The sequence below is a fragment of the Triticum urartu genome, chromosome 7A (assembly GCF_056163025.1).
Source record: "Triticum urartu cultivar PI428250 chromosome 7A, HENAU_Tu73, whole genome shotgun sequence".
NCBI lineage: Eukaryota > Viridiplantae > Streptophyta > Magnoliopsida > Poales > Poaceae > Triticum > Triticum urartu.
Window position 1 is genome coordinate 97,547,586 of NC_141879.1, and position 26,092 is coordinate 97,573,677.

At 50.9% G+C, this 26,092-nt stretch overlaps 2 protein-coding genes across 4 annotated transcripts; both read left to right on the forward strand.

Moving 5' to 3' along the window:
- Positions 1–16,971: 16,971 nt before the first annotated feature.
- On the forward strand, positions 16,972–20,089 carry LOC125522758 (uncharacterized). Its single transcript, XM_048687790.2, has 3 exons — positions 16,972–17,800; positions 17,944–18,259; positions 19,768–20,089. The coding sequence occupies exons 1-3, from the start codon at positions 17,309–17,311 to the stop codon at positions 19,806–19,808; spliced, it is 849 nt and encodes a 282-aa protein (XP_048543747.1). The 5' UTR covers positions 16,972–17,308; the 3' UTR covers positions 19,809–20,089.
- Positions 20,090–22,236: 2,147 nt separating this feature from the next.
- On the forward strand, positions 22,237–25,110 carry LOC125518404 (uncharacterized). Of its 3 annotated transcripts, XM_087534411.1 has the most exons (4): positions 22,237–22,844; positions 23,004–23,331; positions 24,106–24,171; positions 24,531–25,110. In XM_087534411.1, the coding sequence occupies exons 1-4, from the start codon at positions 22,353–22,355 to the stop codon at positions 24,569–24,571; spliced, it is 927 nt and encodes a 308-aa protein (XP_087390537.1). In that variant the 5' UTR covers positions 22,237–22,352; the 3' UTR covers positions 24,572–25,110. The 3 variants fall into 3 exon arrangements, with proteins under 3 accessions (XP_087390537.1, XP_087390538.1, XP_087390536.1); XM_087534412.1 differs by lacking the exon at positions 24,106–24,171 and having other exon boundaries at positions 24,531–25,106; XM_087534410.1 differs by lacking the exons at positions 24,106–24,171; positions 24,531–25,110 and having other exon boundaries at positions 23,004–23,712.
- Positions 25,111–26,092: the final 982 nt, after the last annotated feature.

Below are 26,092 nucleotides of genomic sequence, written 5' to 3' on the forward strand. Positions count from 1 at the left end.
CTCCTCCTGGACCGAGAAGGAGGCGATGTTGACTTCTGGCTTCCATGAGATCGAGGATCTCGTCGACGGTGAGCCTCCCCTCATTTTCCTTCTTCGAGCTGCCGGCTGTTGGTCGAGCCGGCTTCTATTATTTAATTTGGCTCTTTGCTCTCCTGCCTTGGCACACTTCTTCCCTGGCCACTCGAACGCCGCCAACCAAGCCATCGAGGTTGACCGCGAAGGGCGGAGGGCGGATGGCGCGAAGATCGCCGCCGACGCCCCCCGAACCCTTGACGAGCAGATCCTGAGCATCGAGGCTCGTCTTCGACCGGCCCACCGAATGCTGCGCCGGCTTCAATGCGTCGGCGCCCAGGCGGTTGCCGCCCTGTGGCCGGACATGCCGGCTCCGCGTACTCCCAGTCGGACTGACGACTGGCTGGAGGTAGCGGCCGGCCGTCTTGAGGCCTGGAAGGGCTCTTCGGCCCGAGCTGGAGCGCGCCGGGCCTTGGAGTTCGTCAAGGCGTGGTATCCTGTGTTGAGTCTAGCCCAGCTAGCCATGTTCCGGCAAGAAGCTCAGGAGGAGTTGGTGGTCGTGGAAGACGATCTCGTCAAGCACGCGGCGTCAATCGCCGAGTACACCGACACCAGCGTCTTTGTTCCAGAGCGGGCTGAGAACGGCGACGAGGCGCCGCCGGAGTGGTTCGGGCTGAATCCAGACGACGGCGAAGACTCGGTGGAGGTGATCGACTCTAGTGGCGAGGAAGAGGGCGAGGCGGAGGGGGGGCGAAGAGGAGGTTTGGAGCGGACGGCCAACCTTAGCTCGACCGCGCCACCAGCAACGAGCCACGCCCAACCGAGCCGGCTACTACTGGAGGCAACCATGCGGAGACTGACCAGCCGGCCACTCCACCAACCGGCGTCGCGGACTCCTCCGACCCTCCGATCCCTTCTGCCGCTTCCTAGGCTGCCACTTTGTCTTTGTTTTTATCTGCTTAATAGTCTCGATGAACTTGTTAATTTGCACAATTCCACCCGCGGGGTGTATCTTGAACTTCTGTTTGAAGATTCGGCCAAGGGCCTTTGCTATGTAAATATCTTCCGAGTTCTGTCTCTTCTTGCCTATTGCTCTTTGGCTTTTTCCTTTGCCGCCTTCCCTCAGTTGCCGTCTTGCCAGCTAGACAGCCGCTCTGCGGACTGTTGCTGGATCAAGTACTTAGCTTCTTTTGGGAAAGCAAGAACTTAGCCGTTTAGAGTTTTTTAGCAAGTTGAGTAGAAAACGGTGAGCCGGCTGCTCAAGAGTCGGTTGTAAAAAGGCTGGAAGCCGGCTTAAACTATGTACACGCTTTGAGTCCTTAGCCATTTTTCATGTGGACACCCATTCTACCTTACTCCTTGAAGGAAATATGCCCTAGAGGCAATAATAAAGTTATTATTTATTTCCTTATAATCATGATAAATGTTTATTATTCATGCTAGAATTGTACTAACTGGAAACATAATACATGTGTGAATACATAGACAAACAAAGTGTCACTAGTATGCCTCTACTTGACTAGCTCGTTAATCAAAGATGGTTATGTTTCCTAACCATGAACAATGGGTTGTTATTTGATTAACGGGATCACAGCATTAAGAGAATGATCTAATTGACATGACCCATTCCATTAGCTTAGCACCCGATCGTTTAGTATGTTGCTATTGCTTTCTTCATGACTTATACATGTTCCTATAACTATGAGATTATGCAACTCCCATTTACCGGAGGAACACTTTGGGTACTACCAAACGTCACAACGTAACTGGGTGATTATAAAGGAGTACTACAGGTGTCTCCAAAGGTACATGTTGGGTTGGCATATTTCGAGATTAGGTTTTGTCACTCCGATTGTCGGAGAGGTATCTCTGGGCCCTCTCGGTAATGCACATCACATAAGCCTTGCAAGCATTGCAACTAATGAGTTAGTTGCGGGATGATGTATTACAGAACGAGTAAAGAGACTTGCCGGCAACGAGATTGAACTAGGTATTGGATACCGACGATCGAATCTCGGGCAAGTAACATACCGATGACAAAGGGAACAACGTATGTTGTTATGCGGTCTGACCGATAAAGATCTTCATAGAATATGTAGGAGCCAATATGGGCATCCAGGTCCCGCTATTGGTTATTGACCGGAGACGTGTCTCGGTCATGTCTACATTGTTCTCGAACCCGTAGGGTCCGCACGCTTAAGGTTACGATGACAGTTATATTATGAGTTTATGCATTTTGATGTACCGAAGGTTGTTCGGAGTCCCGGATGTGATCACGGACATGAAGAGGAGTCTCGAAATGGTCGAGACGTAAATATTGATATATTGGAAGCCTATGTTTGGATATCGGAAGTGTTCCGGGTGAAATCAGGATTTTACCGGAGTACCGGGAAGGTTACCGGAACCCCCGGGAGCTAAATGGGCCATGATGAGCCTTAGTGGAAAAGAGAAGAGGCAGCCCTACATGGGCTGCGCGCCTCCCCCTTCCCCTAGTACTATTAGGACTAGGAGAGGTGGCCGGCCCCCTCTCTCTCTTTTCCCCCTCCGCGAATCCTATTCCAACTAGGATTGGGGGGGAATCCTACTCCCAGAGGGAGTAGGACTCTCCTGGCGCGCCACACCTTGGCCGGCCAGCCTCCCCCCTCTAGTCCTTTATATACTGAGGCAGAGGCACCCTAGAACACACAAGTTGATCCACGTGATCTATTCCTTAGCCGTGTGCGGCGCCCCAGCCACCATAGTCCTCGATAATACTGTAGCGGAGTTTAGGCGAAGCCCTGCTGCTGTAGTACATCAAGATCGTGACCACGCCGTCGTGCTGACGGAACTCTTCCCCGACACTTTGCTGGATCGGAGTCCGGGGATCGTCATCGAGCTGAACGTGTGCTCGAACTCGGAGGTGCCGTAGTTTCGGTGCTTGATCGGTTAGATCGTGAAGATGTACGACTACTTCCTCTACGTTGTGTCAACGCTTCCGCAGTCGGTCTGCGTGGGTACGTAGACAGCACTCTCCCCTCTCGTTGCTATGCATCACATGATCTTGCGTGTGCGTAGGAAATTTTTTGAAATTACTACGAAACCCTACAGTGGCATCAGAGCCTAGGTTATTTATGTTGATGTTATATGCACGAGTAGAACACAAGTGAGTTGTGTGCGATATAAGTCATACTGCCTACCAGCATGTCATACTTTGGTTCGGCGGCATTGTTGGACGAGACGACCCGGACCAACATTACGCGTACGCTTACGCGAGACCGGTTCCCCCGACGTGCTTTGCACATAGGTGGCTTGCGGGCGACTGTCTCTCCAACTTTAGTTGAACCAAGTGTGACTACGCCCGGTCCTTGCGAAGGTTAAAACGGAGTCTATTTGACAAACTATCGTTGTGGTTTTGATGCGTAGGTGAGATTGGTTCTTGCTTAAGCCCGTAGCAGCCACGTAAAACTTGCAACAACAAAGTAGAAAACGTCTAACTTGTTTTTGCAGGGCATGTTGTGATGTGATATGGTCAAGACATGATGCTGAATTTTATTGTATGAGATGATCATGTTTTGTAACCGAGTTATCGGCAACTGGCAGGAGCCTTATGGTTGTCGTTTTATTGTATGCAATGAAATCGCGATGTAATGCTTTACTTTATTACTAAGCGGTAGTGATAGTCGTGGAAGCACAAGCTTGGCGAGATGACAACGATGCTACGATAGAGATCAAGGTGTCACGCCAGTGACGATGGTGATCACGACGGTGCTTCGGAGATGGAGATCACAAGCACAAGATGATGATGGCCATATCATATCACTTATATTGATTGCGTGTGATGTTTATCCTTTTATGCATCTTATCTTGCTTTGATTGACGGTAGCATTATAAGATGATCTCTCACTAAATTATCAAGAAGTGTTCTCCCTGATTATGCACCGTTGCGAAAGTTCTTCGTACTGAGACACCACATGATGATCGGGTGTGATAGGTTCTACGTTCAAATACAACGGGTGCAAAACAGTTGCGCACGCGGAATACTCAGGTTATACTTGACGAGCCAAGCATATACAGATATGGCCTCGGAACACGGAGACCGAAAGGTTGAGCGTGAATCATATGGTAGATATGATCAACATAACGATGTTCACCATTGAAAACTACTCCATCTCACGTGATGATCGGTTATGGTTTAGTTGATTTGGATCACGTAATCACTTAGAGGATTAGAGGGATGTCTATCTAAGTGGGAGTTCTTTAATTAATTTGATTAACTGAACTTAAATTTATCATGAAACTTAGTACCTGATTAGTATCTTGCTTGTTTATGTTTGATTGTAGATAGATGGCTCGTGCTGTTGTTCCGTTGAATTTTAATGCGTTCCTTGAGAAAGCAAAGTTGAAAGATGATGGTAGCAATTACATGGACTGGGTCCGTAACTTGAGGATTATCCTCATTGCTGCACAGAAAAATTACGTCCTGGAAGCACCGCTGGGTGCCAGGCCTGCTGCAGGAGCAACGCCGGATATTATGAACGTCTGGCAGAGAAAAGCTGATGACTACTCGATAGTTCAGTGTGCCATGCTTTACGGCTTAGAATCGGGACTTCAACGACGTTTTGAACGTCATGGAGCATATGAGATGTTCCAGGAGTTGAAGTTAATATTTCAAGCAAATGCCCGGATTGAGAGATATGAAGTCTCCAATAAGTTCTATAGCTGCAAGATGGAGGAGAACAGTTCTGTCAGTGAGCATATACTCAAAATGTCTGGGTATAATAATCACTTGATTCAATTGGGAGTTAATCTTCCAGATGATTGCATCATTGACAGAATTCTTCAATCACTGCCACCAAGCTACAAGAGCTTCGTGATGAACTATAATATGCAAGGGATGAACAAGACTATTCCCGAGCTCTTCGCAATACTGAAAGCTGCGGAGGTAGAAATCAAGAAGGAGCATCAAGTGTTGATGGTCAACAAGACCACTAGTTTCAAGAAAAAGGGTAAAGGGAAGGAGAAGGGGAACTTCAAAAAGAACGGCAAGCAAGTTGCTCCTCAAGAGAAGAAACCCAAACCTAGACCTAAGCCTGAAACTGAGTGCTTCTATTGCAAGCAGACTGGTCACTGGAAGCGGAACTGCCCCAAGTATTTGGCGGATAAGAAGGATGGCAAGGTGAACAAAGGTATATGTGATATACATGTTATTGATGTGTACCTTACTAATGCTCGCAGTAGCACCTGGGTATTTGATACTGGTTCTGTTGCTAATATTTGCAACTCGAAACAGGGACTATAGATCAAGCGAAGATTGGTTAAGGACGAGGTGACGATGCGCGTGGGAAACGGTTCCAAAGTCGATGTGATCGCAGTCGGCACGCTACCTCTACATCTACCTTCGGGATTAGTATTAGACCTAAATAATTGTTATTTGGTGCCAGCGTTAAGCATGAACATTATATCTAGATCTTGTTTGATGCGAGACGGTTATTCATTTAAATCAGAGAATAATGGTTGTTCTATCTATATGAGTAATATATTTTATGGTCATGCACCCTTGAAGAGTGGTCTATTCTTGTTGAATCTCGATAGTAGTAACACACATATTCATAATGTTGAAGCCAAAAGATGCAGAGTTGATAATGAGAGTGCCACTTATTTGTGGCACTGCCGTTTAGGTCATATCGGTGTAAAGCGCATGAAGAAACTCCATTCTGATGGACTTTTGGAACCACTTGATTATGAATCACTTGGTACTTGAGAACCGTGCCTCATGGGCAAGATGACCAAAACACCGTTCTCCGGTACTATGGAAAGAGCAATAGATTTGTTGGAAATCATACATACAGATGTATGTGGTCCGATGAATATTGAGGCTCGTGGCGGATATCGTTATTTTCTCACCTTCACAGATGATTTAAGCAGATATGGGTATATCTACTTAATGAAACATAAGTCTGAAACATTTGAAAAGTTCAAGGAATTTCAGAGTGAAGTTGAAAATCATCGTAACAAGAAAATAAAGTTTCTACGATCTGATCGTGGAGGAGAATATTTGAGTTACGAGTTTGGTGTACATTTGAAAAATTGTGGAATAGTTTCGCAACTCATGCCACCCGGAACACCACAGCGTAATGGTGTGTCCGAACGTCGTAATCGTACTTTACTAGATATGGTGCGATCTATGATGTCTCTTACTGATTTACCGCTATCGTTTTGGGGATACGCTCTAGAGACGGCCGCATTCACGTTAAATAGGGCACCATCAAAATCCGTTGAGACGACGCCTTATGAACTATGGTTTGGCAAGAAACCAAAGTTGTCGTTTCTGAAAGTTTGGGGCTACGATGCTTATGTGAGAAAGCTTCAACCTGATAAGCTCGAACCCAAATCGGAGAAATGTGTCTTCATAGGATATCCAAAGGAAACTATTGGATACACCTTCTATCACAGATCCGAAGGCAAGACTTTTGTTGCTAAATTTGGAAACTTTCTAGAGAAGGAGTTTCTCTCGAAAGAAGTGAGTGGGAGGAAAGTAGAACTTGACGAGGTAACTGTACCTGCTCCCTTACTGGAAAGTAGTACATCACAGAAAACAATTTCAGTGACACCTACACCAGTTAGTGAGGAAGCTAATGATAATGATCATGAAACTTCAGATCAAGATACTACTGAACCTCGTAGATCAACCAGAGTGAGATCCGCGCCAGAGTGGTACGGTAATCCTGTTATGGAAATCATGCTACTAGATCATGATGAACCTACGAACTATGAAGAAGCGATGGTGAGCCCAGATTCCGCAAAATGGCTTGAAGCCATGAAATCTGAGATGGGATCCATGTATGAGAACAAAGTATGGACTTTGGTTGGCTTGCCCGATGATCGGCAAGCAATTGAGAATAAATGGATCTTCAAGAAGAAGACTGACGCTGACGGTAACATTACTGTCTACAAAGCTCGACTTGTCGCAAAAGGCTTTCGGCAAGTTCAAGGGGTTGACTACGATGAGACCTTCTCACCCGTAGCGATGCTTAAGTCTGTCCGAATCATGTTAGCAATTGCCGCATTTTATGATTATGAAATTTGGCAAATGGATGTCAAAACTGCATTCCTGAATGGATTTCTAGAAGAAGAGTTGTATATGATGCAACCAGAAGGTTTTGTCGATCCAAAGGGAGCTAACAAAGTGTGCAAGCTCCAGCGATCCATTTACGGACTGGTGCAAGCCTCTCGGAGTTGGAATAAACGTTTTGATAGTGTGATCAAAGCATTTGGTTTTATACAGACTTTTGGAGAAGCCTGTATTTACAAGAAAGTGAGTGGGAGCTCTGTAGCATTTCTAATATTATATGTGGATGACATATTACTGATTGGAAATGATATAGAATTTCTGGATAGCATAAAGGGATACTTGAATAAGAGTTTTTCAATGAAAGACCTCGGTGAAGCTGCTTACATATTAGGCATTAAGATCTATAGAGATAGATCAAGACGCTTAATTGGACTTTCACAAAGCACATACCTTGACAAGATTTTGAAGAAGTTCAAAATGGATCAAGCAAAGAAAGGATTCTTGCCTGTGTTACAAGGTGTGGAATTGAGTAAGACTCAATGCCCGACCACTGCAGAAGATAGAGAGAATATGAAAGATGTTCCCTATGCATCAGCGATAGGATCTATCATGTATGCAATGCTGTGTACCAGACCTGATGTGTGCCTTGCTATAAGTCTAGCAGGGAGGTACCAAAGTAATCCAGGAGTGGATCACTGGACAGCGGTCAAGAACATCCTGAAATACCTGAAAAGGACTAAGGATATGTTTCTCGTATATGGAGGTGACAAAGAGCTCGTCGTAAATGGTTACGTTGATGCAAGCTTTGACACTGATCCGGACGATTCTAAATCGCAAACCAGATATGTGTTTACATTAAACGGTGGAGCTGTCAGTTGGTGCAGTTCTAAACAAAGTGTCGTAGCAGGATCTACATGTGAAGCGGAGTACATAGCTGCTTCGGAAGCAGCGAACGAAGGAGTCTAGATGAAGGAGTTCATATCCGATCTAGGTGTCATACCTACTGCATCGGGTCCAATGAAAATCTTTTGTGACAATACTGGTGCAATTGCCTTGGCAAGGAATCCAGATTTCACAAGAGAACCAAGCACATCAAGAGACGCTTCAATTCCATCCGGGATCTAGTCCAGGTGGGAGACATAGAGATTTGCAAGATACATACGGATTTAAATGTTGCAGACCCGTTGACTAAGCCTCTACCACGAGCAAAACATGATCAGCACCAAGGCTCCATGGGTGTTAGAATCATTACGATGTAATCTAGATTATTGACTCTAGTGCAAGTGGGAGACTAAAGGAAATATGCCCTAGAGGCAATAATAAAGTTATTATTTATTTCCTTATAATCATGATAAATGTTTATTATTCATGCTAGAATTGTATTAACCGGAAACATAATACATGTGTGAATACATAGACAAACAAAGTGTCACTAGTATGCCTCTACTTGACTAGCTCGTTAATCAAAGATGGTTATGTTTCCTAACCATGAACAATGGGTTGTTATTTGATTAACGGGATCACATCATTAAGAGAATGATCTGATTGACATGACCCATTCCATTAGCTTAGCACCCGATCGTTTAGTATGTTGCTATTGCTTTCTTCATGACTTATACATGTTCCTATAACTATGAGATTATGCAACTCCCGTTTACCGGAGGAACACTTTGGGTACTACCAAATGTCACAACGTAACTGGGTGATTATAAAGGAGTACTATAGGTGTCTCCAAAGGTACATGTTGGGTAGGCATATTTCGAGATTAGATTTTGTCACTCCGATTGTCGGAGAGGTATCTCTGGGCCCTCTCGGTAATGCACATCACATAAGCCTTGCAAGCATTGCAACTAATGAGTTAGTTGCGGGATGATGTATTACAGAACGAGTAAAGAGACTTGCCGGCAACGAGATTGAACTAGGTATTGGATACCGACGATCGAATCTCGGGCAAGTAACATACCGATGACAAAGGGAACAACGTATGTTGTTATGCGGTCTGACCGATAAAGATCTTCGTAGAATATGTAGGAGCCAATATGGGCATCCAGGTCCCGCTATTGGTTATTGACCGGAGACGTGTCTCGGTCATGTCTACATTGTTCTCGAACCCGTAGGGTCCGCACGCTTAAGGTTACGATGACAGTTATATTATGAGTTTATGCATTTTGATGTACCGAAGGTTGTTTGGAGTCCCGGATGTGATCACGGACATGACGAGGAGTCTCGAAATGGTCGAGACGTAAATATTGATATATTGGAAACCTATGTTTGGATATCGGAAGTGTTCCGGGTGAAATCGGGATTTTACCGGAGTACCGGGAAGGTTACCGGAACCCCCCGGGAGCTAAATGGGCCATGATGGGCCTTAGTGGAAAAGAGAAGAGGCAGCCCTACATGGGCTGCGCGCCTCCCCCTTCCCCTATTCCTATTAGGACTAGGAGAGGTGGCCGGCCCCCTCTCTCTCTTTTCCCCCTCCGCGAATCCTATTCCAACTAGGATTGGGGGGGAATCCTACTCCCAGAGGGAGTAGGACTCTCCTGGCGCTCCACACCTTGGTCGGCCAGCCTCCCCCCTCTAGTCCTTTATATACTGAGGCAGAGGCACCCTAGAACACACAAGTTGATCCACGTGATCTATTCCTTAGCCGTGTGTGGCGCCCCAGCCACCATAGTCCTCGATAATACTGTAGCGGAGTTTAGGCGAAGCCCTGCTGCTGTAGTACATCAAGATCGTCACCACGCCGTCGTGCTGACGGAACTCTTCCCCGACACTTTGCTGGATCGGAGTCCGGGGATCGTCATCGAGCTGAACGTGTGCTCGAACTCGGAGGTGCCGTAGTTTCGGTGCTTGATCGGTTGGATCGTGAAGATGTACGACTACTTCCTCTATGTTGTGTCAACGCTTCCGCAGTCGGTCTGCGTGGGTACGTAGACAGCACTCTCCCCTCTCGTTGCTATGCATCACATGATCTTGCGTGTGCGTAGGAAATTTTTTGAAATTACTACGAAACCCTACACTCCTGCCCACCAGACAGTCGCTCTGCGAGCTGCGGCTTCTGACAGGAGAGGGCTTAAGTGCCACACACTACTTGTCCGGCTGCAGGAAGCATTTCATAGTACAAGACGGCAAGTCCCCGGGCCGACTAGTCGAACCCGGTGCCAAGCGGCATAAAAAAATAACATACTTATGGGCATAATTCTTATCATATAGATAAAAGAGGGCAGTCCCCAAGCTCATCTCGGGGGACCCGGAGTCTTCGTAATTTAATACAAAGGTAGCGTGGTACATACTGCATCAACTGTAAAATCTTCGGAGGAGATTCGCATTCCATGGCCGCTCCGTCTCCTTGCTAGAGTCGTCCCGCTTGCGCGCTCGAGGCTTCTGAGCGTCGATCAGGTAGTAGGAGTCGTTGCCTGGCACTTTGCTGATGATGAAGGGGCCTTCCCAAGGCGCTGAGAGCTTGTGCTGGCCGGCTGTTCGCTGGATCAGCCGGAGCACAAGGTCTCCTTCTTGAAAAGATCTCGGCTTGACCTTTCGATTGTAGTATCGGCGCAGGCTCTGCTGGTAGATGTTGGACCGACTGAGTGCCAACAGCCGACCTTCTTCCAGCAGATCGACGCCGTCTTGACGTGCTTCTTCCGCCTCCTCTTCGGTGTACATGGTGATTCGTGGGGAGTCGAATTCTATATCCGTTGGGATGACGGCTTCGGCACCGTAGACGAGGAAGAAGGGCGTGAAGCCGGTTGACTTGTTTGGAGTTGTGCGCAGGCTCCAGAGGACGGCTGGCAACTCGTCAAGCCAGCAGTCGGCTGAACGCTCTAGAGGCTCGACCAGTCGAGGCTTGATGCCGGACAGGATGAGGCCGTTTGCTCGCTCTACCTGGTCGTTTGACTGCGGATGGGCAACGGACGCTAAGTCCAGTCGGATGCCCTGCGTCGCGCAAAAATGGGCCAAGGCACCCTTGGCGAAGTTTGTGCTATTGTCGGTGATGATGCTGTGTGGTATGCCGTACCGGATTGTGATGTCGGAGATGAAAGTCACAGCAGTCGGACCATTCAACTTCTTGATTGGTTTTGCTTCTATTCACTTGGTGAACTTGTCCACCGCGACAAGCAAGTGAGTCAAGCCGCCTCGTGTCGTCTTGAATGGTCCCACCATGTCCAGGCCCCAAACAGCAAAGGGCCAGGCAATGGGAATAGTCTTGAGTGCAGAAGCCGACTGATGTATCTTGGAACGGAACTTCTGGCACCCTTTGCATTTTTGGACCAAGTCCTTGGCGTCTTCTAGAGCAGTCGGCCAGAAGAAACCATGGCGGAAGGCTTTGGCGACAAGTGCTCTTGAAGCCGCGTGGTGGCCACACTCGCCTTGATGGATGTCTTTGAGAATTGCTTGGCCTTGCTCCGGCTCCACGCAGCGCTGGTAGACACCAGTGACACTGCGCCTTACAAGCTCTCTGTTGACTATGGTGTAGGCTGCTGCCCGGCGTTGCACTTGCCGAGCCAAGATCTCATCAGTTGGCAGCTCTTCGTTCACTAGGAATTTGAGGATGGGCTGGGCCCATGAAGGTGCTGCAATTTCTGCAGCTGTCAGGACTGCGACTTGGACGAGGGCAGCTGGGCCGGGAGGCAGCGGGTTGGAGTCGGCAGCCGCTTGCTGGGCTGATGAAGTCCCCGGGCCGATTGGCGCAGTACCCCGGCCAGGTTCTGAAGTCTTCGCGCTGACCGCTGCAGTCCCCGGGCCGGGTTCTGAAGTCCCCGGGCCGGGTGCGACTGCCGCGATCCCTGGGCTGCCTGCCAGAATTCCCGTGCCAGCTGCTGGGGCTCTCAAGTCAGATCCGACTGCTTCAGGAGGAGCCGGCATGAAGATAGAATTTGACTTTGGCGATGGCTTGACAGATGGCTTGAGGAGGCATTGAAGGGCGACGCCGGACGGTATTGCTTGACGGGTAGAGCCGATTCGTGCCAAGGCATCTGCTTGCTCGTTGTCGTTTCTTGGCACATGGAGAAACTCGCACCCTTCAAAATATCCACTGAGTTGCTGTACGAGGAAGCGGTAGCTAGCCAAGTTTGCATCTTTGACGTCCCAGTCGCCTGACGACTGCTGGACCATCAAGTCAGAGTCACCATAGCACAGGATCCGGCGAATGCCGAGTTCTTTGGCAAGCCGGAGCCCGTGAATGAGTGCCTCGTATTCGGCAACGTTGTTGGAGGCGGCAAAATGGATTTGCAGCACATACTTGAGCTTGTCGCCTTTGGCATCAGATCGGACATGTAACTTGTGCTCGGCGAAATCCGTCAGAACACTCGGCATGTCTTTGGGGGACCATGCAAACATGTCCCGATTCTCACGGAGGAAATCGACGAGCTCGCCTTCCTATTTGCTGTCGAGGTTTGTACCTACGACAGCGTACCTCTCCGGGTGCTCCGGGTCCAAGGGTATCTTCTTTGTCTTTTTGGCCGGCTTGAACGAGCCCTCAGCTTCCGACTCCTTGGGATCGGGCAACATCTCCGGCTTCTTGCTTGCCATCGCCACAACCCGGTCAAGGAGCCGCTTCTCAGCTACGACCACGAGGGACTCGGCCAGCCGACTGCTCTCTGCTGCGCAGGCGAACGACTTCTTGTAGTCGCCAGCTATGGTCAGAATCCCCTTGGAACTCGGCATCTTCATATTGAGGTAGGCATAGTGGGGGACATCCATGAACTTGGCCAGGGTAGGCCGGCCAAGTAACGCATGGTATGGGCTCTCAAGGTCCACCACCTCAAACCAAGCTGACTCTCGGCGGAAGTGATCTTTGTCTCCGAAGAGGATGTCTATCAGGATCTTGCCGATTGGTGAGCAGGAAAGGCCAGGAACTATGCCATGGAATACTGTCCGACTGGACTGAATCTGCCTCTGTCTGATTCCTAATTTCTCCATGGTATCCTTGTACAGGATGTTGATGCTGCTGCCGCCGTCTATCAGGACTCGGGAGAAGCGAGCAGCTCGCCTGTCTGTGGCAAAGGTGGCGTCCAAAACCAAGGCATAGGAGCCGGGTTTGGGCATTACTTCCGGGTGGTCAGCTCTGCTCCAGCTAATGGGCTTCTCAGACCAATGCATGAACTCTGGGGTCTCTGATGCTACCGCATTCACTTCTTGCTACTGCAGCCGCCTGCTGCGTCGATCATCGGCCATGCTGGTGAACACAACATAGGCTCCATGCTCTTCTGGGTACTCGTCTTGTATTGCGTCGACTGGTCTGACCGCTGGCTGCTGGAGCAGAGGCGGAGGCGGCTACCCAGCAGGTGGGGGAGGCAAGAGGTCGTCTCCCTTGGCGATCCTGGTGAGCCAGTGGCACTTTCGAGTGGTGTGGTTGGACGGCTTCCCACCACTATGGAATTTGCAGGGAGCATCCAAAGTCTGCTCATATGAGAAAGCTGGCAACCAGTTGGGCTTGCCGCCCTTCTGACGTTTAGGCGGAGGCTGCCCTTCCAGCTGCTAGTCTTCGATTGTCGCCACCTGCCGGCTGGTGGAAGCCGGCTGCGTGGCCTTGCGCTTGTGGTCGTTCTGCTGTTGACGCCGACTGGCGTCTCCGGCCGGGGTTCGGGGAGCTTGTGGGGCTACTTTGCCAGTCGCGCTAACTTGGATCTCTGCCTTCATGGAGGAGTCGGCCGTCGCATATTTATCTGCTATGATCAGCAGCTCGTCGAGGGTCTCCGGCTCATCGCAGAGAAGCTTGTGCTTGAGGAGGGTGCCTTCTCGGCACCCTGTGGTGAAGTACTCGATGGCCTGCACCTCGTGCACGCCTTCGCAGGAGTTACGGAGCTCGGTCCAGCGCGTGAGGTAGTCGCGAGTTGACTCGTTGGGGCCTTGCACGCACAAGGAGAGCTGGCGAGGCTTGGGAGGCCACTTATACGTGTTGTGAAGTTGCGGACGAGGGCGTCGGTGAAGTCAACCCAACTGTTGATGCTGCGGGGCTTCAAGCTGTTCAGCCATGTCCGGGCTGTGCCCTGGAGCATGAGCGGAACGTACTTCACGGCAACATGCTTGTTACCGTTTGCTATGCTGACGGTTGTGGAGTAATCAACCAGCGAGTTCTCCGGCTTCACGGAGCCGGTGTATTTGGGCGTGTCTCTTGGGAGCGTGAACCCTTTGGGGAAAGGCTCGTCCCGAATGCAGGGGCCGAAGCAAGGCGGAGCCAACTCATCTTCTTCTAGCGCCAGGGATCGGTGGAGGCGGTCGATCCGATGGCGAGCATCGTTCTCTCCGACTCCTTCTCGGTGGCCAAGGCGGTCGCCGAGTGTCGGGTGATCAACAGGCAGCGGGGAGACTCGCCTTTCCCTGCGAGGGGGAGGAGGCGGACAGTCGTCTCGTCGTTCCACTGCTCTTGGGCGGCTGACTTGGTCGCGCTCTATGGTAATGCGAGTCCGACTGCGGCTAGCAGCCGGCTCCTTGTCTTTTCTTCCGCGGACGCCACCAGTCGGCGTCCGAGATGTCGCGCCCTGGTCTCGGCGGGGATGGAGGTCGTCATTCTGCCGATGCAGCGCGTTAGTGCGGCAACCGGCCTTGTTCTGCTCGGCAGTCGTGTCAAGGAGTTGCTGGACGTGCTCCGTCATCAGGCGACGTTCTTCGCCCTAGAACTTGTCCAGCTCGTCTGCTGCCGCTTGGGCGGCCCGGATGTTTTCCGCAGGCGTGGCGTAGACGGGACGATTTGCCCCGAATAGGTTGGCGATGGCCACGCCCCACTGCTGGACCGTGACAAGGCGGCTAGGCCCAACTGGAGCCGGCGTGCCACCCACAGCACGGTCCATCTCGCGCTGGTAGGCCTCTGACAGGCGTCTCATGCTGGCCAGCTTCTTGGCGCCTTCGACAAGCTGAAGGCGGCGTGCCTCCAGCGTCTCGGCATCGGCGTCTTCGGGAATGGGCGCAGTCAGGTCTTGCAGCTCTGCGTCGAGCGGGTCACGAGCACCTCCGCCGGAGTGCTCGCCGTGACCGATGACAAGCACCTCCGTAATGGTAGACCACCACGTTGGTGGGAAACGCGTCGAGCGACGCGGTGTCGGAGTCGACCAACATCGGGTCGGTGGAGCCTACGGACTCCAAGTCCACAGCTGGCTCGCTGGTGATGTGGAGTTGATCAAAGAGGCCCGCGAGGAGGCTCTCGGGGCCGCCCGTGCCCGCGTCGAACGCGGGCTCATCGGAGAGGCGAACCTCGCCAACAAGATCGGCGAGGCAACTGGCCGCGCAGGCGATTGCCGCGCCATGCAGCGCGTCGGCGCAGACTCCGTCTGGCGTGCCGGGCTGGCTGCGCTCGCCAGGGAGGAAAAGGGTTCCCGTCCAGAACAGGTCTCCGGACGACGGTGCACCTCGCCCCACGGTGGGCGCCAAATGTCGGGGGTTGGGTGCGACATATGCCAAGGGATGGCTTATCATGGTGGGAGCGAGTAGAACGTCGCCGGTGCCCGGAAGCGGGATGAGGCGTAGACACGAACGCCGGCGTACTTTACCCAGGTTCGGGGCTCTCCTAGGAGATAACACCCCTAGTCCTGCTCTGCGGGGTCTCCGCATGATCACTAAGGCAAAGTGAATACAAAGGTGCTCCTCGAGCTGTATGCTAGAGGTAGGAGAAGGCAAGACTAGCTCTCTCCTCCCACTATGATCTGGTCTAGTTCTAATGGGTCGGACCCCTTTGCATGGGTGCCCGGGGGTTTATATAGGCCTACCCCCCAGGGGTACAATGGTAATCCGGCTGGGCGCAGGGCCCAGCCGTCAGTCACTTCGGCTGTCGGCTTCTTCACCGACTGTTGGGGCCCGCCGACTGGTGGGCCCCGCCGACTGGTCCGTTACGGAGCCGACAGGCCGTACTCACCGCTTGCGGGTCTTGCCGGCTGCTGATTACTGTAGCCGTGCCTCTAATGACGCAGGCTCGGTCAGGGGGTCGTGGCTACAGCTCCGCCGCCTGGCGGGCGATTACTGTAGCCACTCCCCGTCTCGTCTGGTTAATGGCGCGTGGGACCTGTGGGAGGGGCAGGCCGACTCCCATCGGGTCTGACTGGTAGTGCTCTTGCCGTCTTCTGGGCTCTCGCTGACTGATAGGGCCCATCGTCCTTGGGCCGTACTGACAGACCGTCGTGGGTGCAGGACTCCGCCCACTGGTGCTGATGTCAGGGATGGCATGGCAATAGTGCCGCGCCGGACGGAGATCTCCCTGATACAGCGCAATGTGGCCACGCCAGCCCCTGAAAAGGGAAGGGAGTGGGATTCACTGTAGCCACTCCCCGTCCCGTCCCCCTTGATGAGGGCATGGGCTTTGTCGGTGCCGTGGGCCGACTCCCCGTGGCCGGCTTCTCTGGAAGCCGCCAGGTGAGAGTCGGCTTGTCTTGACCTCGCCTCCAGGACTCGGCCACATACGGGCAGTCGGCTGTTCCTCCAGCCGGCCTCCAGAAGGCGGCTCTCCATCTTGGCATCTTGAGGGGCGTAGTCAGTCCCGATGTCTTGAAAGGTTCTGAGCCTCGGGTTAGTCTACCCATGTCCCATTACTCCGACACTCAGATATGCATTTTGAAAAAATTAGAACCCAAGTGACACTTTCAGAAAAGAATTAGGACCGCGCTTGCATTTTACTCTAGCACAATTACAAAACGATGAAACGACATTGAGAATTGACATTCAGGCAGGAGGCATTCAGTAACCGAGCACACAACAGTACTGTAGAACACGCCACCAAGCCACCAATATCAGCAGCAGTCCACCCGCGCGAATCCATTAGCTTGCCGCACGCTCATGCCGTAGCAGTCGCGCCTCGCCGGATCTGATGGTGGTTCGCTGGCCCATCGCCGCTGTCTCGCTGCCTCGCCACGCCCGCGCCAGGAGAGGGCGCAATGCCGCCGGCTGTTCCGTGCGTCCGGGCCGGCGTGATGGGGAGGCGCGGAGGGAGAGGCTTGCCGGGGAAGGGAAGGAGCGGCGCTGCCGACCACGGCCGTCGCCGCCGCGCGTGGGCCTGTGCGGGAGGAACAGAGAGAAGACCGCCGCTCTCGTGGTGTGGGCCGGGCCGAGCAAACGGCCCTCAAGCCCACCTTGTGCCCAAGGCCCGGTACGGCGACGGTTTCGGGTACCTTGAAATACCCCGCCTTGGCGCCCAACGGCTTTTCCCTCCCCTTTCCTCCTCCTCGCCGGAGCCCCAAGAAAGCAAGAATCCGCCGTCCCCACCTCCGTCTCGCCCCCCGCCTCCCTCTCCACCGCGCAGCGCCCCTCCGGCGGCGACCGATGGACCGGTTCCACGACGGGCACCACGTGCGGCTGCGGAGCCGCGTGCTCGGCAAGTACCTCCACGCCGACGACGACGTCCAGGGCGTCTCCCTCCGCGAGCGCCGCGCCTCGCTGAGCCAGGCGTGGACGGTGCACATCTACAACGGCAACGGCGTGTACCTGCTCCTCTACAGCGCCACCTACGGCCGCTACCTCGCCACCACGGCCACGCGGGCGCCGCGCGGCCACCGCGGCTTCCGCGCCGGGCAGCGCGAATACGACCATACGGAGGTGCAGGCCATCATGTGGCGGGCCGTCAGGTCCGGCTTCGGGGACGACGTCCTGCTCCGCGACGCCGGCGGCCGCTACCTCCGCGCCAACGGCAAGTACCGCCCCTGGAACACCGGCGTCACCGTCGAGGCCAGCGACAACGTCAGCGCCATGATGTACTGGACCGTCGAGCCCATCCCCGCCAGAGACGGCACGCCTGGCCTTCCAGGCCCGATTCAGGTGAGCTCGCCATGACCCGCTTCTTGATTACTCTCGAATTGCTTCCAGCGGAGCCTGACGATTGAGCGAATTGGGTTCTTGGGTGTCTTGAAAATTCAGAGCATTAGCGACCGTAACCATGGTTCTTTGCTACCAAACTGCAGAGCCCCCCTCCGACGATTTTCTGGCGCGAGCCGGTGATGTGGCGGCAGATCCGGTACATGGTGTCGGAGCCCGACGGCCCCATCTACACCGAGTACTGCTGGTCCACGTTCCAGTTCAGGGGGAGGTCCGTGTTCCACCTGAGGAACGAGGTGGCCAGGCACACCCGCTTCGTCCTGGAAGGCCGTCAACCCTTCGACCTCGTAATGTGCGTCCAAGCGGGCCGCCACGGGCGTCTGACCCCGCTCTTCGTCGACCTGCCCCGCGGCGACCTCTTACCGACCTTCTGGATTGTCGTCTTCCTGTCCGGGACCCCAGGTGAGAGCCACTGTCCATCACCCAACTTCTTAATGATCTCCTAATGGTAGCCTTGATTGAATTTGTTATGAACTATTTGCTGTATGGCCATGATCTTTGAGGTTGTATTTTATTGGGGGTGCTAATCTGCTTGTGCCTGAACCAGTTTGCTGAAACTGTTATAGTCAGAGAAACAGTTTACTGAAATTGCTGTAGTCTGCAAAATAGTTAACTGAAACAGTTTACTGAAATTGCTATAGTCTCCGTTGTAGTCTTGTAGATAACTGCTGTAGTCTGTGGCTAGATGGTTATTGGGGGGACAGATCATTTGATAACATGTTTACACACAACCTTGATATGGAAAGTGTTGGTTTCATACTACTCACAATCAACAGATCAACTTCAGTACTTCCGTTTGCTACTATTTGCCACCAGTAAGAACAACTGTGTGTAAAGCTAGTAAAAATCATGGCACTTAAAAGGCCAAATCAGTTGATTAATCTCTTTTCCGTCTTAACAGAGAAGATCGAGTTATCAATTTAGTCTGAGAAGTAGTTAACTGAAACTGTTAGGACGCAAATGTCTGAAACTGTTGTAGTCTTGTAGATAACTGCTGTAGTCTGTGGCTAGATGGTTATTGGGGGACCAGATCATTTGATAGCATGTTTACGCACAAACCTTGATATCAAAAGTGTTGGTTTCATACTACTCACAATCAACAGTCAGTTGATTAATCTCTTTTCAGCCTTAACAGAGAAGACAGAGTTATCCGTATTTAGACCATTTTTAGTTGGGTTGGATTAACCTATGAACAAAATTCAAGTTCCTACAATACTAAATTAAATCTAGTTTCTGCACACTATATTATTTTCTGGTTTTGCACATGAGATGTATTCTCGGTCTTGTTATTTTTCTTACTCCGTATTGTTTTGTAAAACTCTGAGATTTGGATTTGTTGATCTGCTTCCTACTGATGATATCCTTTGGCAAGAAACGTGCTGGTGGTCTTGAAATCTGTTGATGCAAAATGCACAGATGTTGGTGTAGAGACTATTTGCTTCATGAACATGATATCTGGAGTCTTACTTTAGCGGAGTGCTAATCTGATCATGCTTGGAAAAAGGATTTTATGATAGGTTTTATTAGGATTTTGGAACTCGTCTGAAAATTAAAAGTAGTTGAATGGAAATAGTAAATGACATGTCGACTTATCAGTGTGTGGACACATGGCAAAAGATGGTCTGAAGCTAGTAAAAACTACTGGTTCCACATTTCTGTTCTTGATTCAGATAATTCAGTTCGTCCATTTTGTAACATTTGCTGCTAGTAGAAATTATGGAACCTAAAAGGCTAGTCATTTTGTAACATTTGCTGTGTAGTTAGTTCCTTGCACGTTATATAGTTTCAGGTTTTTTCTTTTTGACCTTGTTATAGGTTTTCAGTTTTTTTGTCTTGATCTTATCATCCCTTATATTATTATTTGTTTTCGGTCTTCCGCCTAACTTAGTCATTTATTTCTGCTAATTCAGCCTACAATGCGCTGCGACACCCGAATGTTGACGCAGAGTAGAGCAAGATCAGAGCAGGAGTCCTGTCAGTTCACCTCTTCTGAAGTTTCGCCACCTCGGACACAATGACAGAAGAACTGGACGCCTACTTTTGCATGTATATAGATATGGCTTCAGAAAACTCAGCAGCCCTCGTGCTTCTTCTGCTAGCTAAACTTGCTCCGATCTCCTGACAGGACAGGGGGAACCCTTGTCTGTCTGTCTGTTTTGGCTTCGCGTTCCTTTTGGATGATGGACGCATTTTGCATAAATGGGAAATGCAGTGGTTCTTGCAGTGTGACAATGATCCTGTGTTTCTTTTAGATGATGCGTTTCGGTTATACAAAAAAATGCAGTTGGTTCTTCCGGTGAGCTGCCGGTTTTTTTTTTTTTGCGCCCGGTTTCATCTCGTTTTTCAGTTTCTAGCTAAACTTTTTCAGTTTCTTTTAGGCTACGCATTCGGTATAAATGAAAAATGTAGTGGTTCCTTCTGTGAGCTGGTAATCGTGTTTTGTTGTGATGCCGAGCACCTGAATTCTGAACGAGGGAGGCCAGAGATGACACCTGAATTTTGTTTGGCCGCCGTGTTGTCTACTTTGCCGTTCGTTCATGTTCTCCCTTTTTACGTGGACGATTCGTTGGATCGAGTGCAGTAGTATTTCGCTTCGTGATCTATATACGCTATATTTCTTTACAGAGGGAGTACATGCTAACTGAATTCGAGTAAACGTGGAATAAATTTACAGGATCCTGCTAACTTGGCCCCAACTTCCCTCGGGTTTATGGAAGTGTTTCTTCCCTTAAATTTTTGGCAGGCTAGGAACCACCTGAAAGTTTCCCTCGAGCCGCCGCCGCCCCGCCGGAACACAGCCCCCTCCCACCTCCCCACTGCCGTCTCGTCGGAATGCAGCCGCCCCCCGCCCCACCCGGCCCATGCAATGTGGGGTTGATGGTAGGAGAGAAGATGGATGAATTGCACATTTGTCCATGGTAGGAGAGAAGATGGATGAATTGCACATCAAAAGGACGGCTGGAAGATGGGCTCATCAGAAAAAAATTGCAGGGGAGAGCAAAGTAACGCAGCGTGTGCGTTTCTCTGTTTACAAAAAAGAGGTCCCAACCTCTTTTTTCAAGACAGCAAAAAAAAACATGGTTTCAAGAAAACTACAGTTTCTAAAACTGTCATATTTGTTCATGCAACACATCAAAGTATTTAAATTCCCTAAAGATGGAATAAAAGTCTCCCCGCCTAGCCCCCGTTCCGCCGGTGCATCTAGCATCGTTGGTGGGCGTGTGGAGGTGTGTCTCCGGTGGATCTATCTTTGGTGGATTTGCTCGGATCTCGTCGTTGTTCGTCTACGTTCGTGTGTCTTTGGATTGGATCTTTCTGATCTAAACTATTCTTTATCTGCGGCGGTTGCTGTTCTGGTGCGCTGGTCTTACGGGGCCTTAGCACGACGACTTCCCGACTGTCTACTACAACAAGTTGTGCCCGACTCCGGCGATGGAGGGGCGATGACGGCGGCGCGCCTTCGGCTCGCTTCAGTGCTGGTAGTCGTCGTTAGGTGGTCTATGGATCTGGATGTAATTTTTATTATTTCTGGTATTCGTTGTACTGCCATGATTGAAGATGAATAGATCAAAAAATTTCTCGCAAAAAAAAGTATTTAAAACAGCAGTTTTATTGAAAACCACGGTATTTCTTGTAAAACCATAGAAAAACTTCGTTGCCAAACGCAGCCTTAGTTGTAATTTTTTTTTGGGACAACTGCCCCCTCCACGGTCCACACACACTCTCCTGAAAATCATAGAAACAGTATTGCCATTGCGCGAGCAGAGGGGAGCAGCGCACACCAGGTCACAAACACTCTCAGGATTCAGAAATCCAGCTGCAAGCAACAGAAATTAGCGAGATCACGCACGCCATGGCAGCTTTGTTGGATCTCATGCTGGTTCGCTCGTCGCCATCGCCTCGCTTGGTTTTTGCTCCACAGGCGTGCGCCGCGCCGGTGGCCGGGGCGCCCGGGGAAGGAGAGGGAGCAATGCTGCCGGCCCTTCCGTGCCTCCGCGCCGTCGTGCTGCGGGAGGCGTTGAGGGAGCGGCTCGCCGGCGAATTGGAGGAGCGGCGCGCCGACGACCACGGCCGCCCCCGCTGCATCTTCGCGTGGGCCAGTGCGGGAGGAACAGAAAGAGGAAATGGGCCGGGCCGAGAAGACGGCCCTCAACTCCACCTTCTGCCCAAAGCCCGAGCGCAACCGCCTCACCCAACAAGGCGCGCTTCTCCTCTTCTCCCCGTCGCCGGAGCGCCGCCGACAAGAAACCAAGAATCAGTGGCGGAGGCAGGGGGGTGCTGGCAGGGGCCAAGGCCCCCCCTATGCTCTCACAAATACACCTATATGTACTCCTAATCTTCCATTTGTCAGACAAAATTAGCTAGGTTTAGGTTATTTGGCCCCCTCTAACATTATATAACATGTTTTGACCCCCTCTGTATTTAGTTTCTGGCTCCGCCACTGCCAAGAATCCATCTCCTCCGGTCTCCAGCGATCCAGCGCCGGCGGCGACCGATGGACCAGTTCCACGACAGGCATCACGTGCGGCTGCGGAGCTGCGTGCTCCGCACGTACCTCCACGCCGACCACGACGGGGAGCGCGTCTCCCTCAGCCGGCGCCGTGACTCGCTGAACACGGCGTGGGTGGTGCACATCCACCAACTCGCCGACGGCCCGTACCTGCTCCTCCACAGCGCCGCCTACGGCCGCTACCTCGGCACCACGTTCAAGCCGGCGCCGCTCGGCCACCACGGCTGCCGCACCGAGCAGCGCGACCACGACGACGAGCAGGACTTGATGGCCGTCATGTGGAAGGCCGCCAGGGCGGGCTTCCGTGACATCGTCCTGCTCCGCAGCGTCGCCGGCCGCTACCTCCGCGCCAACGGCAGGTACCTCCCCTGGAACACCGGTGTGACCGTCGACAACAAGGTCAGCGCCCTGATGTACTGGACCGTCGAGCCCATCCCCGCCAGAGAGGGTCCGCCTGGCCTCCAAGGCCCGATTCACGTGAGTTCGCCATGACCAGACCTCCTTCTTGAATCTTGAATTCTTGATAACTCTCGAATTGCTTCTTGAGCGAATTGAGTTTCTGAGATTGGAAATTGTGTTTCATTCGCCCGAGAGCAATTGCTTCTTTGATCTAACCATGGTTCGACTGAACTGCAGACCCCCAGCCCCGGATACCACTCCCTCATGCTCTGGCGCAATCCGGTGGTGTCACGGCTGATCCGGTTCATGCTGTCCGATCCCAACGGCCCCATCTACACCCAGCACTGCTGGACCACGTTCCGGTTTAGGGGGAGGTCCGTGTTCCACCTGAGGGACGAGGTGGCCAGGCGCATCGCCTTCGTCCTGGACGGGCGTCAGTCCTTCGACCTCGTAATGTGCGTCCGAGCGGGCCGCCAGGGGCGTCTGACCCCACTCGTCGTCGACCTGCCCAGCAGCGGCTACGGTGAGACCCTCTGGATTGTCGTCTTCATGTCCCGGACCCCAGGTGAGAGCCACTCTCCATGTCCTAACTTCCTAATGATCTCCTTCGTAATGGTGGCAACAAGTGAACCTGTAATCTTGACTCAATTTACTATGCGCGATGTACAGATTTTGGTTTAAATGCCATGATCTTTTAGGTTTTATTTTCTTTGTTATAGGTGCTTGATCAGTTTCCTGAAAATGTTATAGTCTGAGAAAATGTTTACTGAAATTGTTGTAGTCTAGAAAAACAGTTATCTGAAACTGTTAGGAGTTGGTAATTGTGGGCAACTGTTGTAGTCTTGTATGTAGATATAAGTAAAGGATGGTTATTGGGGGGGAACAGATCATTCCATAACATGTTTACGCACAACCTAGATATGGGAAAGCATTGGTTTCATACTATTCTCCTCGTTTCAGATAATTCAGTACCTCCATTTGGTACTATTTTTTGCCATCAGTAAAAAAAACTAGTGTAAAGCTATTGAAAATTATATAACTTAAGAAGCCAAATCAGCTCATTAATCTCTTTTCAGCCTTAGCAGAGAAGACTGAAATATCCTTCTGATTTCGCCTGTTTTACTTGGGTTGAATAACCTCTGAGCAAAATTGAGGTTCATACATTACTAAATTATTAAATCTAGTTCTACATATCGTATTGTTTTCTGGTTTTGCACATGAGCTGTATTTCTAGTCTTGTATTTTTTTTATAAACTCTGAGATTTGGATTGCTGATCTGCTTCATACAAATATTCTTTGGCGAGAAATATTTTGGTGGTCTTGAAATCATGTATTGCAGAATGCACAGATATTTGGAGGAGGTTTGGAGTCTTACTGCAGCGGAGTGCTAAACTAATCATTCTTGGTAAAAGGATTCTATGATAGTAGGTTTTATTAGGACTTTGGAACTTGTCTGAAAAGTAAAAGTAGTTGAATGGAAATATTAGGCGCCATGTGGACTTAACAGTTTGTGCATACATGGCAAAACGTGGTCTGAAGCTAGTAGAAACTGCTGGTTCTACATCACTGTTCTTGATTCAGATAATTCAGTTTGTCATTACGTAACATTTGCACTAGTTGAAATTATGAGACCTAAGAGGAAAATCATTTTGTAACATATGCCGCTTAGTTCCTTGCACATTATACTGTTTCAGGTTTTGTCCTATTGATCTTGTTTGTTATTTGGTCTTCGGCCTAACTGACTCATTATTTCTGCTAATTCAGCTTATGATGTACTGCGACACCCAGATGTCAACGCAGAGTAGAGAAAGATCAGAGAAGGAGTCCTGTCAGTTCACCTCTTTAGATGTTTCGCCGCCTCAGACATGATGACAGCAGATCTGGACCCGCACTTTTGCATGTAGATAGATATAGGTTCAGAAAACTCAGCAGCTCTCAAGTTTCTTCTGCTAGCTAAAACTTGCTCCGTTCTCTTGACAGTACAGGCCGAACCTGTCTGTTTTGGCCTTGAGGTTTTATGATTCAGAACTGCTGAAAGCGTTGCGTCCAGTGGTTGTAGTAGTCCTCAGGGTGTCGTTCTTAAGCAATTCATTCATCTTTATGATGTAGTTGGTACTTGCAATGAGTTGATCTTGCATTTCTTTTGGATGATGTATGCACTTGGTATAAATGAAAAAAAAAATGCAATGGTTGTTACCAGAAATGAGTTGATGATCCTGTGTTTCTGTTAGGCTATGCACTTGTAGAAATGCAAGATATACTGGGTCATTGCCGTGAGCTGGTGATGGTGCTTGTAGTTGTGCTGTTTTGAGCTTTGGCTAAGGAGCATTAAAAGGAATTTATCTGTTGACGCTGAGCACCTGAGTTCTGAATGAGGCCACAGACGCGCTGTGTCACATCTGTACTGCAATTCCTCTGCAATATTACTCCAGTGCTCCTATAAGATTTGAACTTGATTGCAGAACCTTCCGTTCCTTTTTACTCCCTCTGTTCCTAAATACTCCTATACAACCGTACGTAGACAAATCTAAGACAAGAATTTTGAGATGGAGGGAGTACAAGTTCTTTTAGAGATTCAAATGGACTAGAACATATGGGTATATATAGACATATTTTAGAGTGTAGATTCGCTTATTTTGCTCCGTATGTAGTCGCTTGTTGGAATCTCTAGAAAGACTTAGAGCATCTCCAGCCGCACCCCCAACAGGCCCCTCGGGCGACTTTTTCCGCTCCAACGCCGAAAAAACGCCTCGGTCGCGCCCCCAGGACGCCGAAATCGGCCGGCTCGGCCCGTTTCTGGGCCCGGCGCACTGGGGGGCGCTCGGGGGCTCCGGCGCAAGGGAAAACCACGTCTGGCCCACACCGTCAGGCGAAAAGTCAATCCTATCTTCCAGATTCGCCTCCCACCCCCCGCGCGCTCGGCCGGCAACCGGCTGATCCCGGCGCCGCCCACCGCTCACCACCTATAGATTGCCCATTCCCCGCCGGAAAAAGAGCATAGGTTTCACCGAGGAAGCCTCTCCACCACCGGCTCGGCGATTTTTCCGGCGTTCCGGCCGCGGAGGGGCAGTGTAGCGACCAGTGCGCGCCCATCGCGCTCGCAAGGTGTTCGGCGATTTGCCTACCTCGGCAATGGACTCGGACAACGAGGAGGCGCTCGCCGTGCTGCTGGAGGAGGAAGCCGAGGCCGACGTTCAGGAAGAGGAACATCTCATGGTCCTCGCCGCCCTCGCCGGCCTGCTGGCGACAATGAAAAGCCGCGGCGAGGTGGCTCGGCAACGGGGCGGATCAAAGCAAAGAACCGGCATCGTCTCGAAGGCTACTGC

Coding starts and splice junctions, on each gene's coding strand:
- LOC125518404 (XM_087534410.1), top strand. CDS start 22,353: ATGGACCAGTTCCACGACAGGCATCACGTGCGGCTGCGGAGCTGCGTG. Junction 22,845..23,003: donor GCCTCCAAGGCCCGATTCAC/GTGAGTTCGCCA, acceptor ACTGAACTGCAG/ACCCCCAGCCCCGGATACCA.
- LOC125522758 (XM_048687790.2), top strand. CDS start 17,309: ATGGACCGGTTCCACGACGGGCACCACGTGCGGCTGCGGAGCCGCGTG. Junction 17,801..17,943: donor GCCTTCCAGGCCCGATTCAG/GTGAGCTCGCCA, acceptor ACCAAACTGCAG/AGCCCCCCTCCGACGATTTT. Junction 18,260..19,767: donor CTTCCTGTCCGGGACCCCAG/GTGAGAGCCACT, acceptor CTGCTAATTCAG/CCTACAATGCGCTGCGACAC.